Source organism: Salmo salar, chromosome 14 (assembly GCF_965601325.2).
Source record: "Salmo salar chromosome 14, fSalSal1, whole genome shotgun sequence".
In the NCBI taxonomy this organism is placed as follows: domain Eukaryota; kingdom Metazoa; phylum Chordata; class Actinopteri; order Salmoniformes; family Salmonidae; genus Salmo; species Salmo salar.
The window spans coordinates 46,551,904-46,575,678 of NC_138304.1; the positions used below are offsets into that span (position 1 = coordinate 46,551,904).

At 41.2% G+C, this 23,775-nt stretch overlaps 1 protein-coding gene across 2 annotated transcripts; it reads left to right on the forward strand.

The window, feature by feature from the left end:
- The first annotated feature begins 369 nt into the window (after positions 1 to 369).
- cplx4c (complexin 4c) lies at positions 370 to 21,113 on the forward strand. Of its 2 annotated transcripts, XM_014141161.3 has the most exons (4): positions 370 to 481; positions 596 to 798; positions 16,147 to 16,234; positions 19,250 to 21,113. In XM_014141161.3, the coding sequence occupies exons 2-4, from the start codon at positions 635 to 637 to the stop codon at positions 19,475 to 19,477; spliced, it is 480 nt and encodes a 159-aa protein (XP_013996636.1). In that variant the 5' UTR covers positions 370 to 481; positions 596 to 634; the 3' UTR covers positions 19,478 to 21,113. The 2 variants fall into 2 exon arrangements, with proteins under 2 accessions (XP_013996636.1, XP_013996637.1); XM_014141162.3 differs by having other exon boundaries at positions 370 to 798.
- The last annotated feature ends 2,662 nt before the right edge of the window (positions 21,114 to 23,775 follow it).

Sequence of the window (23,775 nt, forward strand, 5' to 3'; positions counted from 1 at the left end):
AGGTACTCTGACTGTGTATGTGAGGTCCAGGTAGTCTGACTGTGTATGTGGGGTTCAGGTACTCTGACTGTGTATGAGGGGTTCAGGTAGTCTGACTGTGTATGAGGGGTTCAGGTACTCTGACTGTGTATGAGGGGTTCAAGTACTCTGACTGTGTATGTGAGGTCCAGGTAGTCTGACTATGCATGTGGGGTTCAGGTAGTCTGACTGTGTATGTGAGGTCCAGGTAGTCTGACTGTGTGTGCGCCCCAGAGGTGAGGTCTGGCTGGCCGGCGCCTGTTCAGTACTGGTCAGTAGGCTACATGTAATAAGCTAAGCTCTTGAGCGGTTTTACTCCAGACAGAATACATAGACACCCAGATCCCTTCACCTTGACAGACAACAGCTTATGGTGACACCAGGGAAAGTTATACTCTACAGAACACATCATCCCAGCTCTTCTTAAACTCTTCAAATAAAAAAAACTATTTGCACTGAGCAGGTCAACATTGTGGAATTATTCTCTTAAAACTTGATTTAGCTACTCTTTCACTCTACATTTGAGGCAGTTGTGGGCCTCTTTCTAACAACCTGCTACCCTCCCCTTCCCCTGTAGTGCTCCACTGTAGTTCTGTAGCTCATCGGTTGGTCCAGGATGTCGTTCATGATGAAGGCCATGTTGGGGAGTAAGTTGAAGGATATGACGGGAGGAGGAGGAGAGGCTGAGGTGCCAGCAGGCGATGTGAAGGAGACCCCTGAGTCTAAAGGAATGTCCAGAGAAGAGTTTGAGGAGTACCAGCGACAGCTCATAGAGGAGAAGTGAGTAACCAATCAATCAATCGATCAACTGATCAAGTTATATTCGCATAGTGTTTTGAACAAATTCATAATACATTCATTACCCCTTAACCCAAGCTAAAAACCCCAAAGGTCAAAGTGTACCAATTCATTACCCCTTAATCCTAGCTAAAACCCCCAAAGAGCAAAGTGTACCAATGTGTCTTTATATCTGAACCTAAATCCAGATTTAGGCTAATATGAGGGATGGCTAGTTTTCTCACAATAGCAGATTAGCAGATGATGCAAGTCAGTGGAACTAGTCAAAAAATATTTATGTTTAAAGACGTATGTTTTTACGTGCTATATTAGCATACCGGACAGCAGGGTTTGGGAGTGGCTGATTACATGTAGTCAGTTACATTTCATTAGACTGTTAAAAAAACAATAACTGTAATCAGTTATGTTACCACCCAAACTTTGAAAAACTAGATAATTACTTCTTGGATTACTTTTAAATTCACAATGGATGTTTTGCGAGAAAACAAATACATCATGACACGTTTCTGTATTCTCAATGACATTCAATTCTGAATTTAAAAAGGCGGATGTTTAAGTTTGTTCCACCTGAGCAAGTCTGACCACAAGTCTGAAACCCCTATGATGGCACACCAAATGTGTTTGATGGATAATATTTTGCCCTCTTCTAAATGGCTCTTAAGGGGAATGTAATTAAAAGTTAACGGGAATGTAATCAGATTATGTTACTGAGTTTGGGTAATCCAAAAGTTACGTTAATGATTATAATTTTGTACAGGTAACTAGAAAATGTAACGGATTACACTTAGGAAGTAACTATGGACAAGAAGAGAGAAGCTGAGGAACTTTGATATCACATAATGAAAACAGAAGATTTGTTTCATGCTAACGTGACATGAACGTGAACTCGCTACTTCCAGTAACCTGTCAGAACTTTAATGAAAAAAGGTGCTAGCTGGCCGAAATGAATAACGCAAAAGGTGCTAGCTGGCCTAAATGAATAACGCAAAAGGTACTAGCTGGCCTAAATGCATAATGAAAAAGGTGCTAGCTGGCCGAAATGAATAACGAAAAAGGTGCTAGCTGGCCGACATGAATAACGCAAAAGGTGCTAGCTGGCCTAAATGAATAATGCAAAAGGTACTAACTGGCCTAAATGAATAACGCAAAAGGTACCAGCTGGCCTAAATTAATAACGAAAAAGGTGCTAGCTGGCCTAAATGAATAATGCAAAAGGTGCTAGCTGGCTGAAATGAATAATGAAAAAGGTACAAGCTGCCCTAAATGATTAAAACAAAAGGTGCCAGCTTGCCTAAATGAATAATGCAAAAGGTGCTAGCTGGCCTAATTTAAGAAAGAAAAAGGTGCTAGCTGGCCTAAATGAATAATACAAAAGGTGCTAGCTGGCCTAATTTAATAAAGAAAAAGGTGCTAGCTGCCCTAAATGAATAACGCAAAAGGTACTAGCTGGCCTAAATGAATAACGCAAAAGGTGCTAGCTGGCCTAAATGAATAATGAAAAAGGTGCTAGCTGACCTAAACGAATAACGCAAAAGGTACTTGCTGGCCTAAATGAATAACGCTAAAGGTGCTAGCTGGCCTAAATGAATAATACAAAAGGTGCTAGCTGGCCTAATTTAATAAAGAAAAAGGTGCTAGCTGCCCTAAATGAATAACGCAAAAGGTACTAGCTGGCATAAATGAATAACGTAAAAGGTGATAGCTGGCCTAAATGAATAACGTAAAAGGTGCTAGCTGGCTTAAATTAATAATGAAAAAGGTGCTAGCTGGCCTAAATGAATAACGCAAAAGGTGCTTGCTGGCCTAAATGAATAACGTAAAAGGTGCTAGCTGGCCTAAATGAATAACGCAAATGGTGCTAGCTGGCCTAAATGAATAATGAAAAAGGTGCTAGCTGGCCTAAATGATTAAAACAAAAGGTGCAGCTGGCCTAAATGAATAATACAAAAGGTGCTAGCTGGCCTAATTTAATAAAGAAAAAGGTGCTACCTTGCCTAAATGAATAATGCAAAAGGTGCTAGCTGGCTGAAATTAATAATGAAAAAGGTACAAGCTGCCCTAAATGAATAACGCAAAAGGTGCTAGCTGGCCTAAATGAGTAATGCAAAAGGTACTAGCTGGCCTAAATGATTAAAACAAAAGGTGCCAGCTTGCCTAAATGAATAATGCAAAAGGTGCTAGCTGGCCTAATTTAAGAAAGAAAAAGGTGCTAGCTGGCCTAAATGAATAATACAAAAGGTGCTAGCTGGCCTAATTTAATAAAGAAAAAGGTGCTAGCTGCCCTAAATGAATAACGCAAAAGGTACTAGCTGGCCTAAATGAATAACGCAAAAGGTGCTAGCTGGCCTAAATGAATAATGAAAAAGGTGCTAGCTGACCTAAACGAATAACGCAAAAGGTACTTGCTGGCCTAAATGAATAACGCTAAAGGTGCTAGCTGGCCTAAATGAATAATACAAAAGGTGCTAGCTGGCCTAATTTAATAAAGAAAAAGGTGCTAGCTGCCCTAAATGAATAACGCAAAAGGTACTAGCTGGCATAAATGAATAACGTAAAAGGTGATAGCTGGCCTAAATGAATAACGTAAAAGGTGCTAGCTGGCTTAAATTAATAATGAAAAAGGTGCTAGCTGGCCTAAATGAATAACGCAAAAGGTGCTTGCTGGCCTAAATGAATAACGTAAAAGGTGCTAGCTGGCCTAAATGAATAACGCAAATGGTGCTAGCTGGCCTAAATGAATAATGAAAAAGGTGCTAGCTGGCCTAAATGATTAAAACAAAAGGTGCAGCTGGCCTAAATGAATAATGCAAAAGGTGATAGCTGGCCTAATTTAATAAAGAAAAATGTGCTAGCTGGCCTAAATGAATAATACAAAAGGTGCTAGCTGGCCTGATTTAATAAAGAAAAAGGTGGTAGCTGCCCTAAATGAATAACGCAAAAGGTACTAGCTGGCCTAAATGAATAACGCAAAAGGTGCTAGCTGGCCTAAATTAATAACCAAAAAGGTGCTAGCTAACCGAAATGAATAAGCAAAAGGTGATAGCTGGCCTAAATGAATAATGCAAAAGGTGCTAGCTGGTCTAAATGAATAATGAAAAAGGTGCTAGTTGGCCTAAATGATTAATGAAAAAGGTGCTAGTTGGCCTAAAGGAATAATTCAAAAGGTGCTAGCTGGCCTAAATGAATAATGCAAAAGGTGCTAGCTGGCCTAATTTAATAAAGAAAAAGGTGCTAGCTGCCCTAAATGAATAACGCAAAAGGTACTAGCTGGCCTAAATGAATAACGCAAAAGGTGCTAGCTGGCCTAAATGAATAATGAAAAAGGTACTAGCTGGCCTAAATGAATAACGCAAAAGGTGCTAGCTGGCCTAAATTAATATTGAAAAGGTGCTAGCTGGCCTAAACGAATAACGCAAAAGGTACTTGCTGGCCTAAATGAATAACACTAAAGGTGCTAGCTGGCCTAAATGAATAATACAAAAGGTGCTAGCTGGCCTAATTTAATAAAGAAAAAGGTGCTAGCTGCCCTAAATGAATAACGCAAAAGGTACTAGCTGGCCTAAATGAATAACGCAAAAGGTGCTAGGTGGCCTAAAAGAATAATGAAAAAGGTACTAGCTGGCCTAAATGAATAAAGCAAAAGTTGCTAGCTGGCCTAAATTAATAATGAAAAAGGTGCTAGCTGGCCTAAACGAATAACGCAAAAGGTACTTGCTGGCCTAAATGAATAACGTAAAAGGTGCTAGCTGGCCTAAAACGAATAACGCAAAAGGTACTTGCTGGCCTAAATGAATAACGTAAAAGGTGCTAGCTGGCCTAAAACGAATAACGCAAAAGGTGCTAGCTGGCCTAAATGAATAACGTAAAAGGTGCTAGCTGGCCTAAATGAATAACGCAAATGATGCTAGCTGGCCTAAATGAATAATGAAAAAGGTGCTAGCTGGCCGAAATGAATAACCAAAAAGGTGCTAGCTGCCTGAAATGAATAAGCAAAAGGTGCTAGCTGGCCTAAACGAATAACGCAAAAGGTACTTGCTGGCCTAAATGAATAACGTAAAAGGTGCTAGCTGGCCTAAATGAATAACGCAAATGGTGCTAGCTGGCATAAATGAATAACGCAAATGGTGCTAGCTGGCCTAAATGAATGACGCAAAAGGTGCTAGCTGGCCGAAATGAATAACCAAAAAGGTGCTTGCTGGCCGAAATGAATAACGCAAAAGGTACTAGCTGGCCTAAATGAATCATGCAAAAGGTGCTAGCTGGCCTAAATGAATAACGCAAAAGGTACTAGCTGGCCTAAATGAATAATGAAAAAGGTGCTAGCTGACCGAAATGAATAACGCAAAAGTTGCTAGCTGGCTAAAATTAATAACGCAAAAGGTACTAGCTGGCCTAAATTAATAATGAAAAAGGTGCTAGCTGGCCGAAATGAATAACGCAAAAGGTGCTAGCTGGCCTAAATGAATAATGCAAAAGGTACTAGCTGGCCTAAATGAATAACGCAAAAGGTACCAGCTGGCCTAAATTAATAACGAAAAACGTGCCAGCTGGCCTAAATGAATAGCACAAAAGGTGGTAGCTGGCTGAAATTAATAACGCAAAAGGTGCTAGCTGGCCTAAACGAATAACGCAAAAGGTACTTGCTGGCCTAATTGAATGACGCAAAAGGTGCTAGCTGGCCGAAATGAATAACCAAAAAGGTGCTAGCTGCCTGAAATGAATAAGCAAAAGGTGATAGCTGGCCTAAGTGAATAATGAAAAAGGTGCTAGCTGGCCTAAATGAATAACGCAAAAGGTACTTGCTGGCCTAAATGAATAACACTAAAGGTGCTAGCTGGCCTAAATGAATAATACAAAAGGTGCTAGCTGGCCTAATTTAATAAAGAAAAAGGTGCTAGCTGCCCTAAATGAATAACGCAAAAGGTACTTGCTGGCCTAAATGAATAACGTAAAAGGTGCTAGCTGGCCTAAATGAATAACGCAAATGGTGCTAGCTGGCATAAATGAATAACGCAAATGGTGCTAGCTGGCCTAAATGAATGACGCAAAAGGTGCTAGCTGGCCGAAATGAATAACCAAAAAGGTGCTTGCTGGCCGAAATGAATAACGCAAAAGGTACTAGCTGGCCTAAATGAATCATGCAAAAGGTGCTAGCTGGCCTAAATGAATAACGCAAAAGGTACTAGCTGGCCTAAATGAATAATGAAAAAGGTGCTAGCTGACCGAAATGAATAACGCAAAAGTTGCTAGCTGGCTAAAATTAATAACGCAAAAGGTACTAGCTGGCCTAAATTAATAATGAAAAAGGTGCTAGCTGGCCGAAATGAATAACGCAAAAGGTGCTAGCTGGCCTAAATGAATAATGCAAAAGGTACTAGCTGGCCTAAATGAATAACGCAAAAGGTACCAGCTGGCCTAAATTAATAACGAAAAACGTGCCAGCTGGCCTAAATGAATAGCACAAAAGGTGGTAGCTGGCTGAAATTAATAACGCAAAAGGTGCTAGCTGGCCTAAACGAATAACGCAAAAGGTACTTGCTGGCCTAATTGAATGACGCAAAAGGTGCTAGCTGGCCGAAATGAATAACCAAAAAGGTGCTAGCTGCCTGAAATGAATAAGCAAAAGGTGATAGCTGGCCTAAGTGAATAATGAAAAAGGTGCTAGCTGGCCTAAATGAATAACGCAAAAGGTACTTGCTGGCCTAAATGAATAACACTAAAGGTGCTAGCTGGCCTAAATGAATAATACAAAAGGTGCTAGCTGGCCTAATTTAATAAAGAAAAAGGTGCTAGCTGCCCTAAATGAATAACGCAAAAGGTACTAGCTGGCCTAAATGAATAACGCAAAAGGTGCTAGGTGGCCTAAAAGAATAATGAAAAAGGTACTAGCTGGCCTAAATGAATAAAGCAAAAGTTGCTAGCTGGCCTAAATTAATAATGAAAAAGGTGCTAGCTGGCCTAAACGAATAACGCAAAAGGTACTTGCTGGCCTAAATGAATAACGTAAAAGGTGCTAGCTGGCCTAAAACGAATAACGCAAAAGGTACTTGCTGGCCTAAATGAATAACGTAAAAGGTGCTAGCTGGCCTAAAACGAATAACGCAAAAGGTGCTAGCTGGCCTAAATGAATAACGTAAAAGGTGCCAGCTGGCCTAAATGAATAACGCAAATGATGCTAGCTGGCCTAAATGAATAATGAAAAAGGTGCTAGCTGGCCGAAATGAATAACCAAAAAGGTGCTAGCTGCCTGAAATGAATAAGCAAAAGGTGCTAGCTGGCCTAAACGAATAACGCAAAAGGTACTTGCTGGCCTAAATGAATAACGTAAAAGGTGCTAGCTGGCCTAAATGAATAACGCAAATGGTGCTAGCTGGCCTAAATGAATAACGCAAATGGTGCTAGCTGGCCTAAATGAATGACGCAAAAGGTGCTAGCTGGCCGAAATGAATAACCAAAAAGGTGCTTGCTGGCCGAAATGAATAACGCAAAAGGTACTAGCTGGCCTAAATGAATCATGCAAAAGGTGCTAGCTGGCCTAAATGAATAACGCAAAAGGTACTAGCTGGCCTAAATGAATAATGAAAAAGGTGCTAGCTGACCGAAATGAATAACGCAAAAGTTGCTAGCTGGCTAAAATTAATAACGCAAAAGGTACTAGCTGGCCTAAATTAATAATGAAAAAGGTGCTAGCTGGCCGAAATGAATAACGCAAAAGGTGCTAGCTGGCCTAAATGAATAATGCAAAAGGTACTAGCTGGCCTAAATGAATAACGCAAAAGGTACCAGCTGGCCTAAATTAATAACGAAAAACGTGCCAGCTGGCCTAAATGAATAGCACAAAAGGTGGTAGCTGGCCGAAATTAATAACGCAAAAGGTGCTAGCTGGCCTAAACGAATAACGCAAAAGGTACTTGCTGGCCTAATTGAATGACGCAAAAGGTGCTAGCTGGCCGAAATGAATAACCAAAAAGGTGCTAGCTGGCTGAAATGAATAAGCAAAAGGTGATAGCTGGCCTAAGTGAATAATGAAAAAGGTGCTAGCTGGCCTAAATGAATTATGAAAAAGGTGCTAGTTGGCCTAAATGAATAATGCAAAAGGTGCTAGCTGGCTGAAATGAATAATGAAAAAGGTACAAGCTGCCCTAAATGAATAACGCAAAAGGTTCTAGCTGGCCTAAATGAATAATGCAAAAGGTACCAGCTGGCCTAAATGATTAAAACAAAAGGTGCCAGCTTGCCTAAATGAGTAATGCAAAAGTGGCAAGCTGGCCTAATTTAATAAAGAAAAAGGTGCTAGCTGGCCTAAATGAATAATACAAAAGGTGCTAGCTGGCCTAATTTAATAAAGAAAAAGGTGCTAGCTGCCCTTAATGAATAACGCAAAAGGTACTAGCTGGCCTAAATGAATAACGCAAAAGGTGCTAGCTGGCCTAAATGAATAATGAAAAAGGTACTAGCTGGCCTAAATGAATAACGCAAAAGGTGCTAGCTGGCCTAAATGAATAATGAAAAAGGTGCTAGCTGGCCTAAACGAATAACGCAAAAGGTTCTTGCTGGCCTAAATAAATAACGTAAAAGGTCCCAGCTGGCCTAATTGAATAACGCAAAAGGTACTTGCTGGCCTAAATGAATAACGTTAAAGGTGCTAGCTGGCCTAAATGAATAACGCAAATGGTGCCAGCTGGCCTAAATGAATAATGAAAAAGGTGCTAGCTGGCCGAAATGAATAACCAAAAACGTGCTAGCTGCCCGAAATGAATAAGCAAAAGGTGCTAGCTGGCCAAAACGAATAACGCAAAAGGTTCTTTGCTGGCCTAAATGAATAACGTAAAAGGTGCTAGCTTGCCTAAATGAATAATGAAAAAGGTACTAGCTGGCCTAAATGAATAACGCAAAAGGTGCTAGCTGGCCTAAATTAATAATGAAAAAGGTGCTAGCTGGCCTAAACGAATAACGCAAAAGGTACTTGCTGGCCTAAATGAATAACGTTAAAGGTGCTAGCTGGCCTAAATTATTAATACAAAAGGTGCTACCTGGCCTAATTTAATAAAGAAAAAGGTGCTAGCTGGCCTAAATGAATAACGCAAAAGGTACTAGCTGGCCTAAATGAATAACGCAAAAGGTACTTGCTGGCCTAAATGAATAACGTAAAAGGTGCTACCTGGCCTAAATGAATAACGCAAAAGGTACTAGCTGGCCTAAATGAATAACGCAAAAGGTACTAGCTGGCCTAAATGAATAACGCAAAAGGTACTTGCTGGCCTAAATGAATGACGCAAAAGGTGCTAGCTGGCCAAAATGAATAACCAAAAAGGTGCTAGCTGCCCGAAATGAATAAGCAAAAGGTGCTAGCTGGCCTAAACGAATAACGCAAAAGGTTTCTTGCTGGCCTAAATGAAAAACGTAAAAGGTGCTAGCTGGCCTAAATGAATAACGCAAAAGGTACTTGCTGGCCTAAATGAATGACGCAAAAGGTGCTAGCTGGCCGAAATGAATAACCAAAAAGATGCTAGCTGCCCGAAATGAATAAGCAAAAGGTGCTAGCTGGCCTAAACGAATAACGCAAAAGGTACTTGCTGGCCTAAATGAAAAACGTAAAAGGTGCTAGCTGGCCGAAATGAATAACGCAAATGGTGCTAGCTGGCCTAAATGAATGATGCAAAAGGTGCTAGCTGGCCGAAATTAATAACCAAAAAGGTGTTAACTGCCTGAAATGAATAAGCAAAAGGTACTAGCTGGCCGAAATGAATAACACAGTAGGTGCTAGCTGGCCTAAATGAATAACGCAAACGGTGCTAGCTGGCCTAAAAGAATAATGCAAAAGGTACTTGCTGGCCTAAATTAATAATGAAAAAGGTGCTAGCTGGCCTAAATGAATAATGAAAAAGGTGCTAGCTGGCCTAAATGAATAATGCAAAAGGTGCTAGTTGGCCTAAATGAATAATGCAAAAGGTGCTAGCTGGCCTAAATGAATAATGCAAAAGGTACTCGCTGGCCTAAATGATTAAAACAAAAGGTACCTTCTGGCCTAAATTAATAATGAAAAAGGTACAAGCTCCCCTAAATGAATAACGCAAAAGGTACTAGCTGGCCTAAATGAATAATGCAAAAGGTACTAGCTGGCCTAAATGATTAAAACAAAAGGTGCCAGCTGGCCTAAATGAATAATGCAAAAGGTGCTTGCTGGCCTAATTTAATAAAGAAAAAGGTGCTAGCGTGCCTAAATGAATAACGCAAAAGGTACTAGCTGGCCTAAATCAATAATGCAAAAGGTGCTAGCTGGCCAAAATGAATAACGCAGAAGGTGCTAGTGTAACCGATGTGAAATGGCTAGTTAGTTAGCGGTGGTGCGCGCTAATAGCGTTTCAATCGGTGACGTTACTCGCTCTGAGACCTGAAATAGTTGTTCCCCTTGCTCTGCAAGGGCCGCGGCTTTTGTGGTGCGATGTGTAACGATGCTTCGTGGGTGTCAGTTGTTTAATGTGTGCAGAGGGTCCCTGGTTCAAGCCCAGGTTGGGGCGAGGAGAGGGACGGAAGCTATACTGTTACACTAGCTGGCCTAAATGAATAATGCAAAAGGTGCTAGCTGGCCTAAATGATTAATGAAAAAGGTGATAGCTGGCCTAAATGAATAATGAAAAAGGTGCTAGCTGGCCTAAAGAATAACGCAAAAGGTGCTAGCTGGCTTAAATGAATAATGCAAAAGGTGCTAGCTGGCCTAAATGATTAATGAAAAAGGTGATAGCTGGCCTAAATGAATAATGAAAAAGGTGCTAGCTGGCCTAAATGAATAATGCAAAAGGTGCTAGCTGGCCTAATTTACCAGCAAAACATTTTGATGCTACAGACAGTAACATCTACTACAACTCTCAGAGACCTATCTAGCTTCATAACATGAGTGTAGAGTGTGTCAATGTTAATGTCACAACCATCTTCCAGTGGTCTGTCTAAGAGCAGCAGAGGTAGTGGCCTTACAGTCTGATAACTAACAGTACCACATTATGTGTCTGATAACTGACACAGTACCTACCACATTATGTCTGATAACTAACACAGTACCACATTATGTCTGAAAACTAACACAGTACCACATTATGTGTCTGATAACTGACACAGTACTACATTATGTCTGATAACTAACACAGTACCTACCACATTATGTCTGATAACTAATACAGTACCTCATTATGTCTGATAACTAACACAGTACCTACCACATTATGTCTGATAACTAACACAGTACCACATTATGTCTGATAACTAACACAGTACCACATTATGTCTGATAACTAACACAGTACCTACCACATTATGTCTGATAACTAACACAGTACCACATTATGTCTGATAACTAACACAGTACCTACCACATTATGTCTGATAACTAACACAGTACCACATTATGTGTTTGACATCTGCTACAGAGAGTAGAGGTATATAAAGCCCTGCTTGTATCATAATAACACTGGTTGAGGGGTTTAGTGATTAGCCTAATTTCAACACTAGCTTCCTGTCAAGCCACGAGTGTCTGTCTCTCACAGAGGGGCGGGTAGAGCAGAACGACAGGCACATGGTGTTACATGTTTACGAGCACATGTATCCACGTGTTACTGCCCACCTACACATACATACCTGAGTGCACATACATACATGTGTGTGTTGGTGTGCATGAGAGCAATTATGTGTGAATAATGTGTGTGCTTGTGTGTGTGTGTGTGTGTGTGTGTGTGTGTGTGTGTGTGTGTGTGTGTGTGTGTGTGTGTGTGTGTGTGTGTGTGTGTGTGTGTGTGTGTGTGTGTGTGTGTGTGTGTGGGTGTGTGTGTGTGTGGGTGTGAGGCTCAGGTGATGTCAGTGAAAGGCAGGTATAAAAACTGTAGGCTGTAGGCTCCCGGCAGAATGGCTTATTGTAATGACTGGGGGCTGTAGCATTAGGCTCATGTAAGCCTGGCCAGGCAGGGGTCAGGGGGATTAGGGTCTGGGACACTGTCTTCCGACAGGTGGCGTCACTACTACAACATGTCGATGCTAGTCCCTCCAATAACTCTGACGTAAGATAATGCAATTCTGGTGTAATAACTGACCAGCACTGTGCTCCAGACAACCCTCTTCTTCCTCTTCTTTTACTTCTTCTTCTTCTTTTACATTCTTCTTCTTTTACTTCTTCTTATTTTACTTCTTCTTCATCTTCTTTTACTTCTTCTTCATCTTCTTTTACTTCTTCTTCTTTTACATTCTTCTTCTTTTACTTCTTCTACATTCTTCTTCTTCTTTTACTTCTTCTTCTTCTTTTACTTCCTCCTCTCTTCCTTTTCCTGCTCCACTGCTATTGCTCCAGAGTCAGCAACTGGTAACCACACATGCTCATGCATCTGCCACGCTGACCCTCAACATGGGGGCCCCTCAGGGGTGTGTGTTTAGTCCCCTCTTGTACTTCTTGTTCACCCATGACTGTGTGGCCATGCATGACTCAAATCAAATCAAACTTTATTTGCCACATGCGCTGAATACAACAAGTATAGACTTTACCGTGAAATGTTTACTTACAAGCCCTTAACCAACAGTGCAGTTCAAGAAGAAGAAAATATTTACCAAGTAGGCAAAAATAAAAAGTTATAATAAAATGTAACACAATAATAATAACAATAACGAGGCTATGCTACGGGGCTCTATATGCACCGAGAGGCAAGGCTGAGAGGCAGCCCCAAAAATGTTTTTTTGGGGGGGGGGGGCACACGGGGAGTTTGGCGATGTCAGGGGGGAGACCTGATCTAACTTCCCGTGCTTATCGGAGAGAGCCGTGGAGTGAACCGGAGCCAGTCAAGGAGTCAAGCGTGGAGCTCGACGCAAGATTCCGGAGAGAGGTTCTTGCATCGAGAGCACTGTAGTATCGTCGCTTCCTTTTTGCTGCTTCGATTTCCTCCCTCGGGCGACGATACTCCCCAGCCTGCCTCCAGGGTCCTTTTCCATTCAAAATCTCCTCCCAAGTCCATTCCTCCAGATACTCCTTACCATGCTGTTTGGTCCTTTTTTGGTGGGTGATTCTGTCACGGCTGTTTGAAGGATCGGTTCAAAATGCAGCGTGTTCGTAGTTCCACATATTTTATTTACCGTGAAACTAAATGCAATACACTAAATACTTCAATACACAAAAACATCAAACCGTGACACAGAGAGAAAACACATTACTCAAAAAATAATCACCCACAAAAACAAGTGGAACAAACATCAGCTTAAATATGACCTCCAATTAGAGACAACGACAACCAGCTGCCTCTAATTGGAGATCATACCAAACAAAACCAACATAGAAATACAAAAACTAGAAAATGAACATAGAAATACAAAAACAGACAAACACCCCCTGTCATGCCCTGACCTACTCTACCATAGAAAATAACAACTTACTATGGTCAGGACGTGACACCAACAGTAAATTACACAATGTTTTAAAATGTCAATCACTCCAAATTTCAATGACCTAAATAACTCGAACCAACTACAAATTGTAGAAATGCATATAGAAATTTACATTTACATTTACGTCATTTAGCAGATGCTCTTATCCAGAGCGACTTAGGAGTAGACCTGCTCAGAATGCCTGGTCTCCAGTTTGCCTCCATAGTCTGGTACGTCCTGTGCCTGCTCCCTGCACTCGTCCTGAGGTGGAGGTTACCAGTCTGGCGCCACCCATGCCAGTAACACGCATCAGGATTCCAGTGCACATTCCCCGTCCAGAGCTTACGGCGACAGTTCCCCGTCCAGAGCTTCCGGCGACAGTTCCCCATCCAGAGCTTCCGGCGACAGTTCCCTGTCCAGAGCTTCCGGCGACAGTTCCCAGTCCAGAGCTTCCGGCGACATTTTTCAGTCTGGAACCTAATGAGACGGCCTACAGTCCGGAACCTACTGAGACGGCCTACAGTCCGGAACCTACTGAGACGGCCTACAGTCCGGAACCTACTGAGACGGCTACAGTCCGGAACCTACTGAGACGGCTACAGTCCGGAACCTACTGAGACGGCCTACAGTCCGGAACCTACTGAGACGGATCTCAGCCCGGAACCTCCAGCAATGCTCCTCAGTCCGGAACCTCCAGCGACGCTCCTCAGTCCGGAGCCTCCAGCGACACTCCTTAGTCCGGAGCCTCCAGCGGCGGTCTGCAGCCCAGAGCCTTCAGCAGCGGCCTGCAGCCCAGAGCCTCCAGCGGCGGCCTACATCCCAGAACCTCTAGCAATGATCTATAGTCCAGTTCCTTTCGACGACGTTCCACGGTCAGCCTCCAGCGACACTCCTTAGTCCGGAGCCTCCAGCGACACTCCTCAGTCCGGAGCCTCCAGCGATGCCTCCCAGTCCGGAGCCTCCAGCGACGCTCCCCAGTCCGGAGCCTCCAGCGACGCTCCCCGGTCTGGAGCCTTCAGCGGCACTCCCCAGTCCGGAGCCTTCAGCGGCGGTCTGCAGCCCAGAGCCTTCAGCGGCGGTCTGCAGCCCAGAGCCTTCAGCAGCGGCCTGCAGCCCAGAGCCTCCAGCGGCGGCCTACATCCCAGAACCTCTAGCAATGATCTACAGTCCAGTTCCTTTCGACGACGTTCCACGGTCAGGTGGTAAAGAAGCAGAGGGATCAGTGGGTGGAGTGGGGGTCACGCCCCAAACCCGAGCCGTCTCCATGGGGGGAGGCGCTGGATAAGAAGGTTCTGGGTATTGCATATGAGCCGCCATAGACATTAGTCACCCACCCTACCCTCCCTTTGTGTTTTGTTGTTGGGGGGGGGGGTTTGTTGTGTGGGGGGTTTGTTGTTCGGGGGGGTTTTGTTGTTGTTTTTTTTTAGGTGCGGTTGGAGTCCGCACCTTTGGGGGGGTGGTACTGTCACGTCCTGACCATAGTAAGTTGTTATTTTCTATGGTAGAGTAGGTCTTGTTTGGTATGCTCTCCAATTAGAGGCAGCTGGTTGTTGTTGTCTCTAATTGGAGGTCATATTTAAGCTGATGTTTGTCCCACTTGTTTTTGTGGGTGATTATTTTTTGAGTAGTGTGTTTTCTCTCTGTGTCACGGTTTGTTGTTTTTGTGTATTGAAGTATTTAGTGTATTGCATTTAGTTTCACGGTAAATAAAATATGTGGAACTACGAACACGCTGTATTTTGGTCCGATCCTTCAAACAGCCGTGACAGTTGGTTCCTAACTAGCCCCATAGGGATATCGAATGTCAAAACAAATTGACCATGGGCATTACGATCGGGTCCATGCAGCTGTGCTCCGAAATGATTAATTGGGTGCTCCCAGCTGTGGACATGTGGACAGGATAGAAATAAACCCAACCCAAGGAAATCTGTTACGGTACCCTTCATTATGTGACATAAACATGTTTTATATCATCTCCCAAATCTCAGTTTTGGACGAGACTGACTATATGACCAAAATTATCCTATTTACATTTTGTAGTCAATTTTGACACTAGGGTAAATGTTTCAGACTCATATCGATGCCACATAGGCTATTTTCAAAATGAGAAGTTACTTTTTAAGGGAAGTTGCTTGTTAAAGACGTCTTCCAGTGATTTTTGAACTTGTTGAAAAGTGATATCCAAGGTATAAATACAGTACACACACTGAAGAGTAGAAAATATGTTGAACAAAATAGTCTCCGTAAGGTACAGTATTTATAAGTCATATTATTAAAAATCAAGTTAAATATTTACTAATAAAAAATTACAGACAAAATTAGAGACTGTCACTTTAAGGACGGATTTGGGTCACAGAGGCAAAGTTCTATCCCTCAAGTCTACACTGGCTTGGTATAGAGGAACATCTACTTCCATACTTAACAACATGGTTATAATAGCGCTTATAAGTCTATCTATCTTTTCCCTAAAGGAAACCCAAGGACCTGTATACAGTCTGACCTTAGTCCCCCTCTAATCAAAGACATGAGGGACAATTTACTTTGTCCTTATATGAAGAAAAAAAACATCACCAAGAGATGCTAAATAATCAAATAGTATACTGTAATATATTGAGGCAAATACTGTAATCTTGCTTAGTCATGTTCTTGCTGTCATTATAATCCCTTCCTCCCTGGCCGCCATTGGAATTCCATGAACCTATTGTTCCCAACCCTATCTCCAGCCAGGACCATCTCTGTCTCCACCTACCTGACCATATCCTATATATGATATATCTAGGGCCCAAGGTTTCTCCTGGTCAGGTCAGGTTGTCAGTAAACATTTCTTAGCCCTTTGGTTGTCATATGTATTCTTTGATATGAATTTGCTTCCATATCTATAGAATTTAACACACTTGAGGGAGTTAAATCGAAGTGACTTTCTTTCCCTTGCAGGATGGAGCGGGACAAGGAGTTTGCCACAAAGAAGGCGGAGAGGGCCAACCTGAGGTCCTGCCTGAGGGACAAGTACCGCCTACCTGAGGTAAGAGCTGACTTACTGTAGGACCAGGGTAGGTGACTAACTGATTACATGTTACGTGTTAGTGATGGCTGTTTAACAGATTAAAGCATTTTTCAGTCTCTCGGTCCCAGCTTTGATGCACCCATACTGACCTCACCTACTGGATGGTAGCGGGGTGAACAGGCAGTGGCTCTGGTGGTTGTTGTCTTTGATGATCTTTTTGGCTTTCCTGTGACATCGAGTGCGATAGGTGTCCTGGAGGGCAAGTAGTTTGCCCCCGGTGATGCGTTGTGCAGACCGCACCACCCTCTGGAGAGCCTTGCGGTTGAGGGTGAGGCAGTTGCCGTAGCAGGCAGGGATACAGCCCGACAGGATGCTCTCAACTGTGCATCTATAGGAGTTTGTCAGGGTTTTGGGTGACAAGCCTTCTTCACCACACTGTTTGTGTGGGTGGACCATTTCAGTTTGTCTGTGATGTGTACGCTGAGGTACTTAAAACTTTCCACTTTCTCCACTACTATCCCATCGATGTGGTTAGGGGTGTGCTCCCTCTGCTGTTTCCTGAAGTCCACGATCATCTCCTTTGTTTTGTTGACGTTGAGTGAGAGGTTGTTTTCCTGACACCACACTCCGAGTGCCCTCACCTTCTCCCTGTAGGCTGTCACATCGTTGTCGCCGTTGTTGGTAATCAAGCCCACTACTTTTGTGTAGTCTGCAAACATGATGATTGAGTTGGAGGTGTCATGGCCACGCAGTCATGGGTGAACAGGGAGTACAGGAGGGGGCTGAGCACGTTGTTCTAATGCCTCTTAAAGGGAAAGTAATCCAAAAGTAACAAATTAATCTGATTATATTACTGAATTTGGGTAATCCAAAAGGTTCCTTACTGATATTACTTGTTAGATATTACTGCACAGTCTGAGCTGGAAACACAAGCATTTCGCTAAGCCCGCAATAACATCTGCGAATCACATGTATGTGACCAATACGATTTGATTTGATTTAGAAAGTAACGTAATCAACTCTGTGTAGGCCTGACCACTAACTTCATATATGTAGAACTTAAAACACATGAGCCCTTAGCCCCCAATTATCACGTTGATCCCCTGTAGACAATGGAAACATGACTGTCAGAGCCCAATCAGTCCTGGCCATATATATATATATATATTGTATATAACACATATATATATATGGGTAAAAGTCATAAGGTTTTTAAAGTAGCAAAAAAATAAAACAGCAATTACAATTTCCTAAAAGGCTTTTTTATGTTCATTGGAGTGTCACCTACTCCCTTATATTAGTTATATTGAAGAATAAAGCCAATAAATCATTTTTTATGTACCCTAGTAAAATGTCATTCAGAATAACACTGAATGTTTTTTAAATTGTTTTAATTTTATGCCCATTTTTTTAAATCACAAGGTTATATATCCACACTTCGACTGGCAGGAATATAACTGCCCAGAAAAAATGACATTATTTTAATTTGAAAACCACATATTTGATGTGTCACGGGTACAACTCAAAATTTGTTAAAGGTTTTTTACACAAAACTTCCTGCCTAACACTGAAAAAAATTCTAAAATCTCTGAAAAAAATCTTTCACGTCATCCTGTGAGATGTGTTTTTGTCTCTCTGAGTCAACAAAACAAAGTTATTGTGTTTTAATACAAAATACTGGTGTTATACAGTATATCACTATTTTGTTACCCTGAATGACACACATCACTACGGCCCACAAATATTGATTAAAGGTGAATCCTTCAGCAATAACAATAATGATCCTATGAACTATTATTAGTAGCAGCAATAGTATTTTTCTTTTAGCTATTTTTTTAAATTATAAAACTGTGTAAAAAAAACAGGATAAGATGTTTAAAATGTGCAGGCTAGCTGAACTTAGATCTCTTCTAAACTAGAGAGAGAGAGAGAAATGACCCATACGCCACACACTAAAGAACATGAGTTTGACTATGCAACATAGTTCTCCCTTTCTCTTTCAAACATGTGCTGTTACTATTTCATTGCTAATGTTAATAACAATCCATGTTCTATAATTTGAGCCTACGGCAACACTTTACATTGCATTAAGTTGCATTATTACACGATTATTATATGATAGTTAATGTTGTAATTATGCATTGTTACACTGTAACTGGTACATTTCTATTCAATGCAGGTACACAAATACAATTTCAAGATACCTACACAAAATAGCTACATAAAATGGCCATCAAACTACTTAAATTCAAACTTGTACTGTCTCGATTTTTCATAAAGTGCCCCAAATGTGAAGCAGCTATTAACTAATATAATTCATAATCCATTTTTAATCCATAATTCTGTGTGTGTGTGTGTGTGTGTCATATTATATTAACTAATATAATTCAGCAGTTATATCTTAACTGTAGTGGAAATAAAACATTAACTACAGTGTAATAGTGCAACTTAATGTTAAGCGTTATCCACCCAGCTTTATATCCTATTATATCCTATTCTGTTGCTGACAGTAGCATGAAACCATGAAAACAATACCTTGCTTTTCTTCTGGCTAGTCTTTCCTCCCTAGCAACTGGATCTGCGTTAATCTTTTGTCTGTGCCGTGCAGCCTTCTCCTTATTAGACAATGGCATCTATAGTATAAAGATAATGTGCCTTGAAATACCTTAAAATGACATAAAATAGTTTAAAATGATCATATTCAGTATTCATACAACAAGTAAATATGAATTGCATGATTAAATGTTGTAAACTAGGGAAAATATGGGATAAAAAAGCTAATGTCATTCAGCATAACGGGTGACATTGTGGTATAACATTAAACTTTTAAAATGCAAATCAATTTATAACATTTTTGACATGCGTTTTTCTGGATGTTTTTGTTGTTATTCTGTCTCTCACTGTTCAAATAAACCTACCATTAAAATTATAGACTGATCATTTCTTTGTCAGTGGGCAAACGTACAAAATCAGCAGGGGATCAAATACTTTTTTCCCTCACTGTATATTTCTGACTATGTGTCTGTTTCTCAGAGTGGCCAGGACGAAGCCATGGTGAAGATGGCGGGAGATGACCTGGATCTCCCTGAGGACCTAGCCAAGATGGTGGACGAGGATGAGGAGGAAGAGGCGGTGAACGACTCACTACTAGGACAGCTACATCAACTGCAGAACATGGACATGGACCAGCTGAAGACCAAAGCCCAGACCACCATGACAGAGATACAACAGGTGGCTGAGGAGAAGTGTGTCATCATGTGAAGAGTGATCATCAGACTTCTACCCATTGATCTTTCTTCAGCAATTAAGCAGTCCATCGTGTGAACTTCTACATCAAGTGGGATTTACCCAACAAGCACCAAGCCTACGTCTTTGTTATAATTATACAATATTGTATGTTAATCTTCACAGAACCACCTAATCTTTCTGTTATTCAGATGCCTCAGAAAATATGAATTGCTGAGGCGCTGTGAAATCATACTGTATATTGTTGCTAATGATGATCACCTCCTCTCTGTTCAACTTCCACACAGAAACAGAATTAATAGAATAGACAAAGCCCCTCAGTCCACAGGTATTTGACTGGTACACTCAATATGGCCGCCGGTCCACCCATCACAAAATGTTGACTTCAATGGGAATAACCTGTTGAAACAGAGTCCAGACTGAGTATTTTAACTTTCACAATAATAATTTGATATTAAACTGATTATGGCAGTAGGCCGAGAATGGAAAAAGACATGTAAACACCTTACTCTGCTTATGTTAATTGGCGTGAGGTCAAAATCAAAGGAAACATACATCGATTACAACACCTGGTTTTCTGAGCATTCTTTCAAATTGTTAGGACACGTAAACAGCTTAATCGGCATTCCAGTAGCATTGCAGCTGTGTATTTGATCTGCTCATGCACCGGTAACGCAAGCTTCCCTCTTATGCCCGAGTTAAGTGAGTTTCTGAAAGTCTGCATCTCAGAAGTAGTTTACACATGAAAACTTTATATGTACAAACTCAGAATCAAATAGGCTTCGAAAAAATTACATGGTCACTGGGGTAGAACGTTTATTTTGATTCACGATTTTCTGCATTAATAAAAGTCTCAAAAGTAAACAGGATTATTAGGGAAATCGTTTATCCTCTACGGGATTGGTGTCCTGCGGGACGGTTGAGCTAACGTAGGCTAATAAGATTAGCATGAGGTTGTAAGTAACAAAAAAAATCCCAGGACATAGACATATCTGATATGGGCAGAAAGCTTAAATTCTTGTTAATCTAAATGCACTGTCCAATTAACAGTAGCTATTACAGTGAAAGAATACCATACTATTGTTTGAGGAGAGTGCACAATTATGAACTTGAAAAAATATTAATAAACGAATTATGCACATTTGGGCAGTCTTGATACATTTTGAACAGATATGCAATGGTTCATTGGATCAGTCTAAAACGTTGCATGTACACTGCTGCCATCTAGTGGACAAAATCTAAATTGTGCCTGGGCTGGAATAATACAATATGGCCTTTCTCTTGCATTTCAAAGTTGATGGTACAAAATAAATAAATAAAAAACGCATGCTTTTTTCTTTGTGTTATCTTTTACCAGATCTAAGGTGTTATATTCTCCTACAATAATTTCACATTTCCACAAACTTCAAAGTGTTTCCTTTCAAATGGTATCAAGAATATGCATATCCTTGCTTCAGGTCCTGAGCTACAGGCAGTTAGATTTGGGTATGTCATTTTAGGCGAAAATTGAAAACAAAAAAAGGGATCGATCCTTCCTTGCAAAGCATGTAAACATTTTAAACAAACTGTTATATTAATCTCACTATCCACAATAATTGTATTATTGCGTGCATGTAACCGTAGTCACTGGTAACACATGAAAATACAAATAAATTATACTAGGATAAGATGGTCTGTCTATAGTTAAAAGCATACATTGTCAGATTATTTTTTACATTTTTCTTTGTCTGCTGCGTGGTAACGAAAAATAAAATACATATTATGAACAAGTCTTATTGATTAAGTAAACTGCATAGATAATCTGAAGGTTTTATGTGTAGTCCAAAATGTAAGGTGAAAACATTTGTTTGCTATGTAGAGGTCAGAGGTTTCAAAAATACTGTACATTTCCACATACATACCCTTCCAATCCGGCCCGCGGGTGGTTGGAGTTCCATTTTTCATTTAACCTTTATTTAACTAGGCAAGTCAGTTAAGAACAAATTCTTATTTACAATGACAGCCTAGGAACAGTGGGTTAACTGCCTTGTTCAGGGGCAGAATGACAGATTTATAACTTTCGATCCACCAACCTTTCGTTTACTGGCCCAATGCTCTAACCACCAGGCTACCTGCTGCCCCGCAGGTAGCCTTATAGGTGATGGGAGGGAATAGTTGATGAGTGTTGAGGGGTAAGGGGGTGAGGGGGCTGGTATTTCTGTTAAGGGGTGAGGGGTTAAGGGGGTGAGGGGTTAAGGGGGTGAGCGGTTAAGGGGTGATGGGTAAATGGGGGTGCGAGGTAAATGGGGTGAGGGGTAATGGGGGTAAGGGGGTGAGGGATAAAGGCGGTAAGCCACTAAGCTGCTCGCATGCTCGGCCACGCAGCTCCTGGAGCCGACCTGCACAAAATAATTGCCAGCCCGCGAGACGGTCGAGATTGAACTTCACTAAAATGTAGGGAAACTTTCCTCCCACAGCGCACACACTGGTTGAATCAACATTGTTTCCATGTCATCTCAATTAAATTATTTTGAACCAACGCGGAATAGACATTGAATTGATGTCTGTGCCAAGTTTAATTTAAACAGATACAATTTTCCCACTACTGTGAAAATTGAGATTGAATCAACATCATAATCATAAGAGTCCCTTTCAATGCAACAAACCAAATCTAATTTTAAGACTGAGTTGGTGATTTTGTAGTAGGCTGAGCCCACTGAGCAGCTCATCAGAGTAGGAAGCAGGTTTTTCCATCACCTGCTAGCAGTTTTTCCATCACCTGCTGTCAAAGAGTAGCCTAGATTCCTATTTGAGATCACAGAGCATAGCCAATTATAGCCACATGTGCACATTTGTTCAAAACAAATGAAATCGTATTTGTCACATATGCCGAATACAACAGGTGTAGACCTTACAGTGGAATGCTTACTTACAAGCCCTTAACCAACAATGCAGTTTTAAGAAAAATAAGTGTTAAGTAAAAAATAGATAAGTAAAAAATAAAAAATGTAAGTAACAAATAATTAAAGAGCAGCAGTAAAATAACAGTAGCAAGGCTATATACAGGGAGTACCGGTACAGAGTCAATGTGCGGTGGTAAATTTAGTTTCTAGTTCAGAGGTAGGCAACCCTGTTTGTGGAATAACGCAGGTGCTGCAGGATTTTGTTCCCACTAGGCACTACCCCTGACCAACTGAGCTAATTGATCAATTCAGTGATTGTCTAAATTCAATACCCCTGGTCTTCCAGGTAGTTAAGCCATTAGGCAGAGGGTAGCATCATTTCTGATTCTCTTGTGGTGGTTAATTTCTTTACTATAAAATAAGGAGAGACAAACTTATCACACAAGTCAGAGTTATACTTAAACTAAATCGTTAATAATAAGAGCTTTGCAATAGCAATGACCTGTCAACGATTCACCATTTTCGAATGATCCGTTGAGAGTGGCAAAACAAAAGTACAAAGGTCTTTTATAACCAAGATACACCCCTTTCAACCTACATGATGAACAACAGATACATAGAATGAGTCACAAGGTGAGACTTTTTAAATGAGAATGGAGTATCCCGTAGCCAGATAGCATTCGCTATAAATTATCGTTCAGTTTGGTCCCTAAGACGAGGTTCCTATCTCGTTCCTGTTACTCCTAGCACAAAAACACCAACTCGACCAATGGCATAAATCAATTGTCAACTCCAGACACTACACCACACATCCCCCAAGGCCAAAGGAGGGAGTGACTGGCGCATAGACATTGTGGAAACCAGTAATTGGTTCCCCATTAATCACACCATCCCTTCACATGGTTTAACAGATACATTCACATATGAAGACAACGTTCCATCCTGTCCTCTTCCCTTTCTGATATTCTGCATAGCACCAGGGAAATGTGAAAGACAAGCCTGACCTCTCCCCTCTCTGGGCCCCGAGTGACTGAGCCCCAGCTGGGGAAGACGTGCAACTGCCAACACCAGAGTCCAAAGGGATACATTCTAATAACAAGTATATCACATAAGCATATTATGCAGATAAGACATCTTAATTATCTGTTACCCAACTAATTCTGATTCATACACCACACTCTGTAATAATGGTATGGGGAAAATAATGTATTTTATTTTGTAAAGTGGTTTCTTGCATCAAACAACACAACAGCATTTTCAGTCACCTTGTCTGAAGGACAAGTGGATAAGCAGGTTCGCCGGGTAGGTGAACTGTTGCCATTTTGAACCATTTCATGTGTCTTAAGGTACAAATTCTTCCTTCACGCCGACCCAGAGAGCAAATCAAGTGCACTATAGGCCTACTGCTTGCCAATCGGATGGCTCAGATGA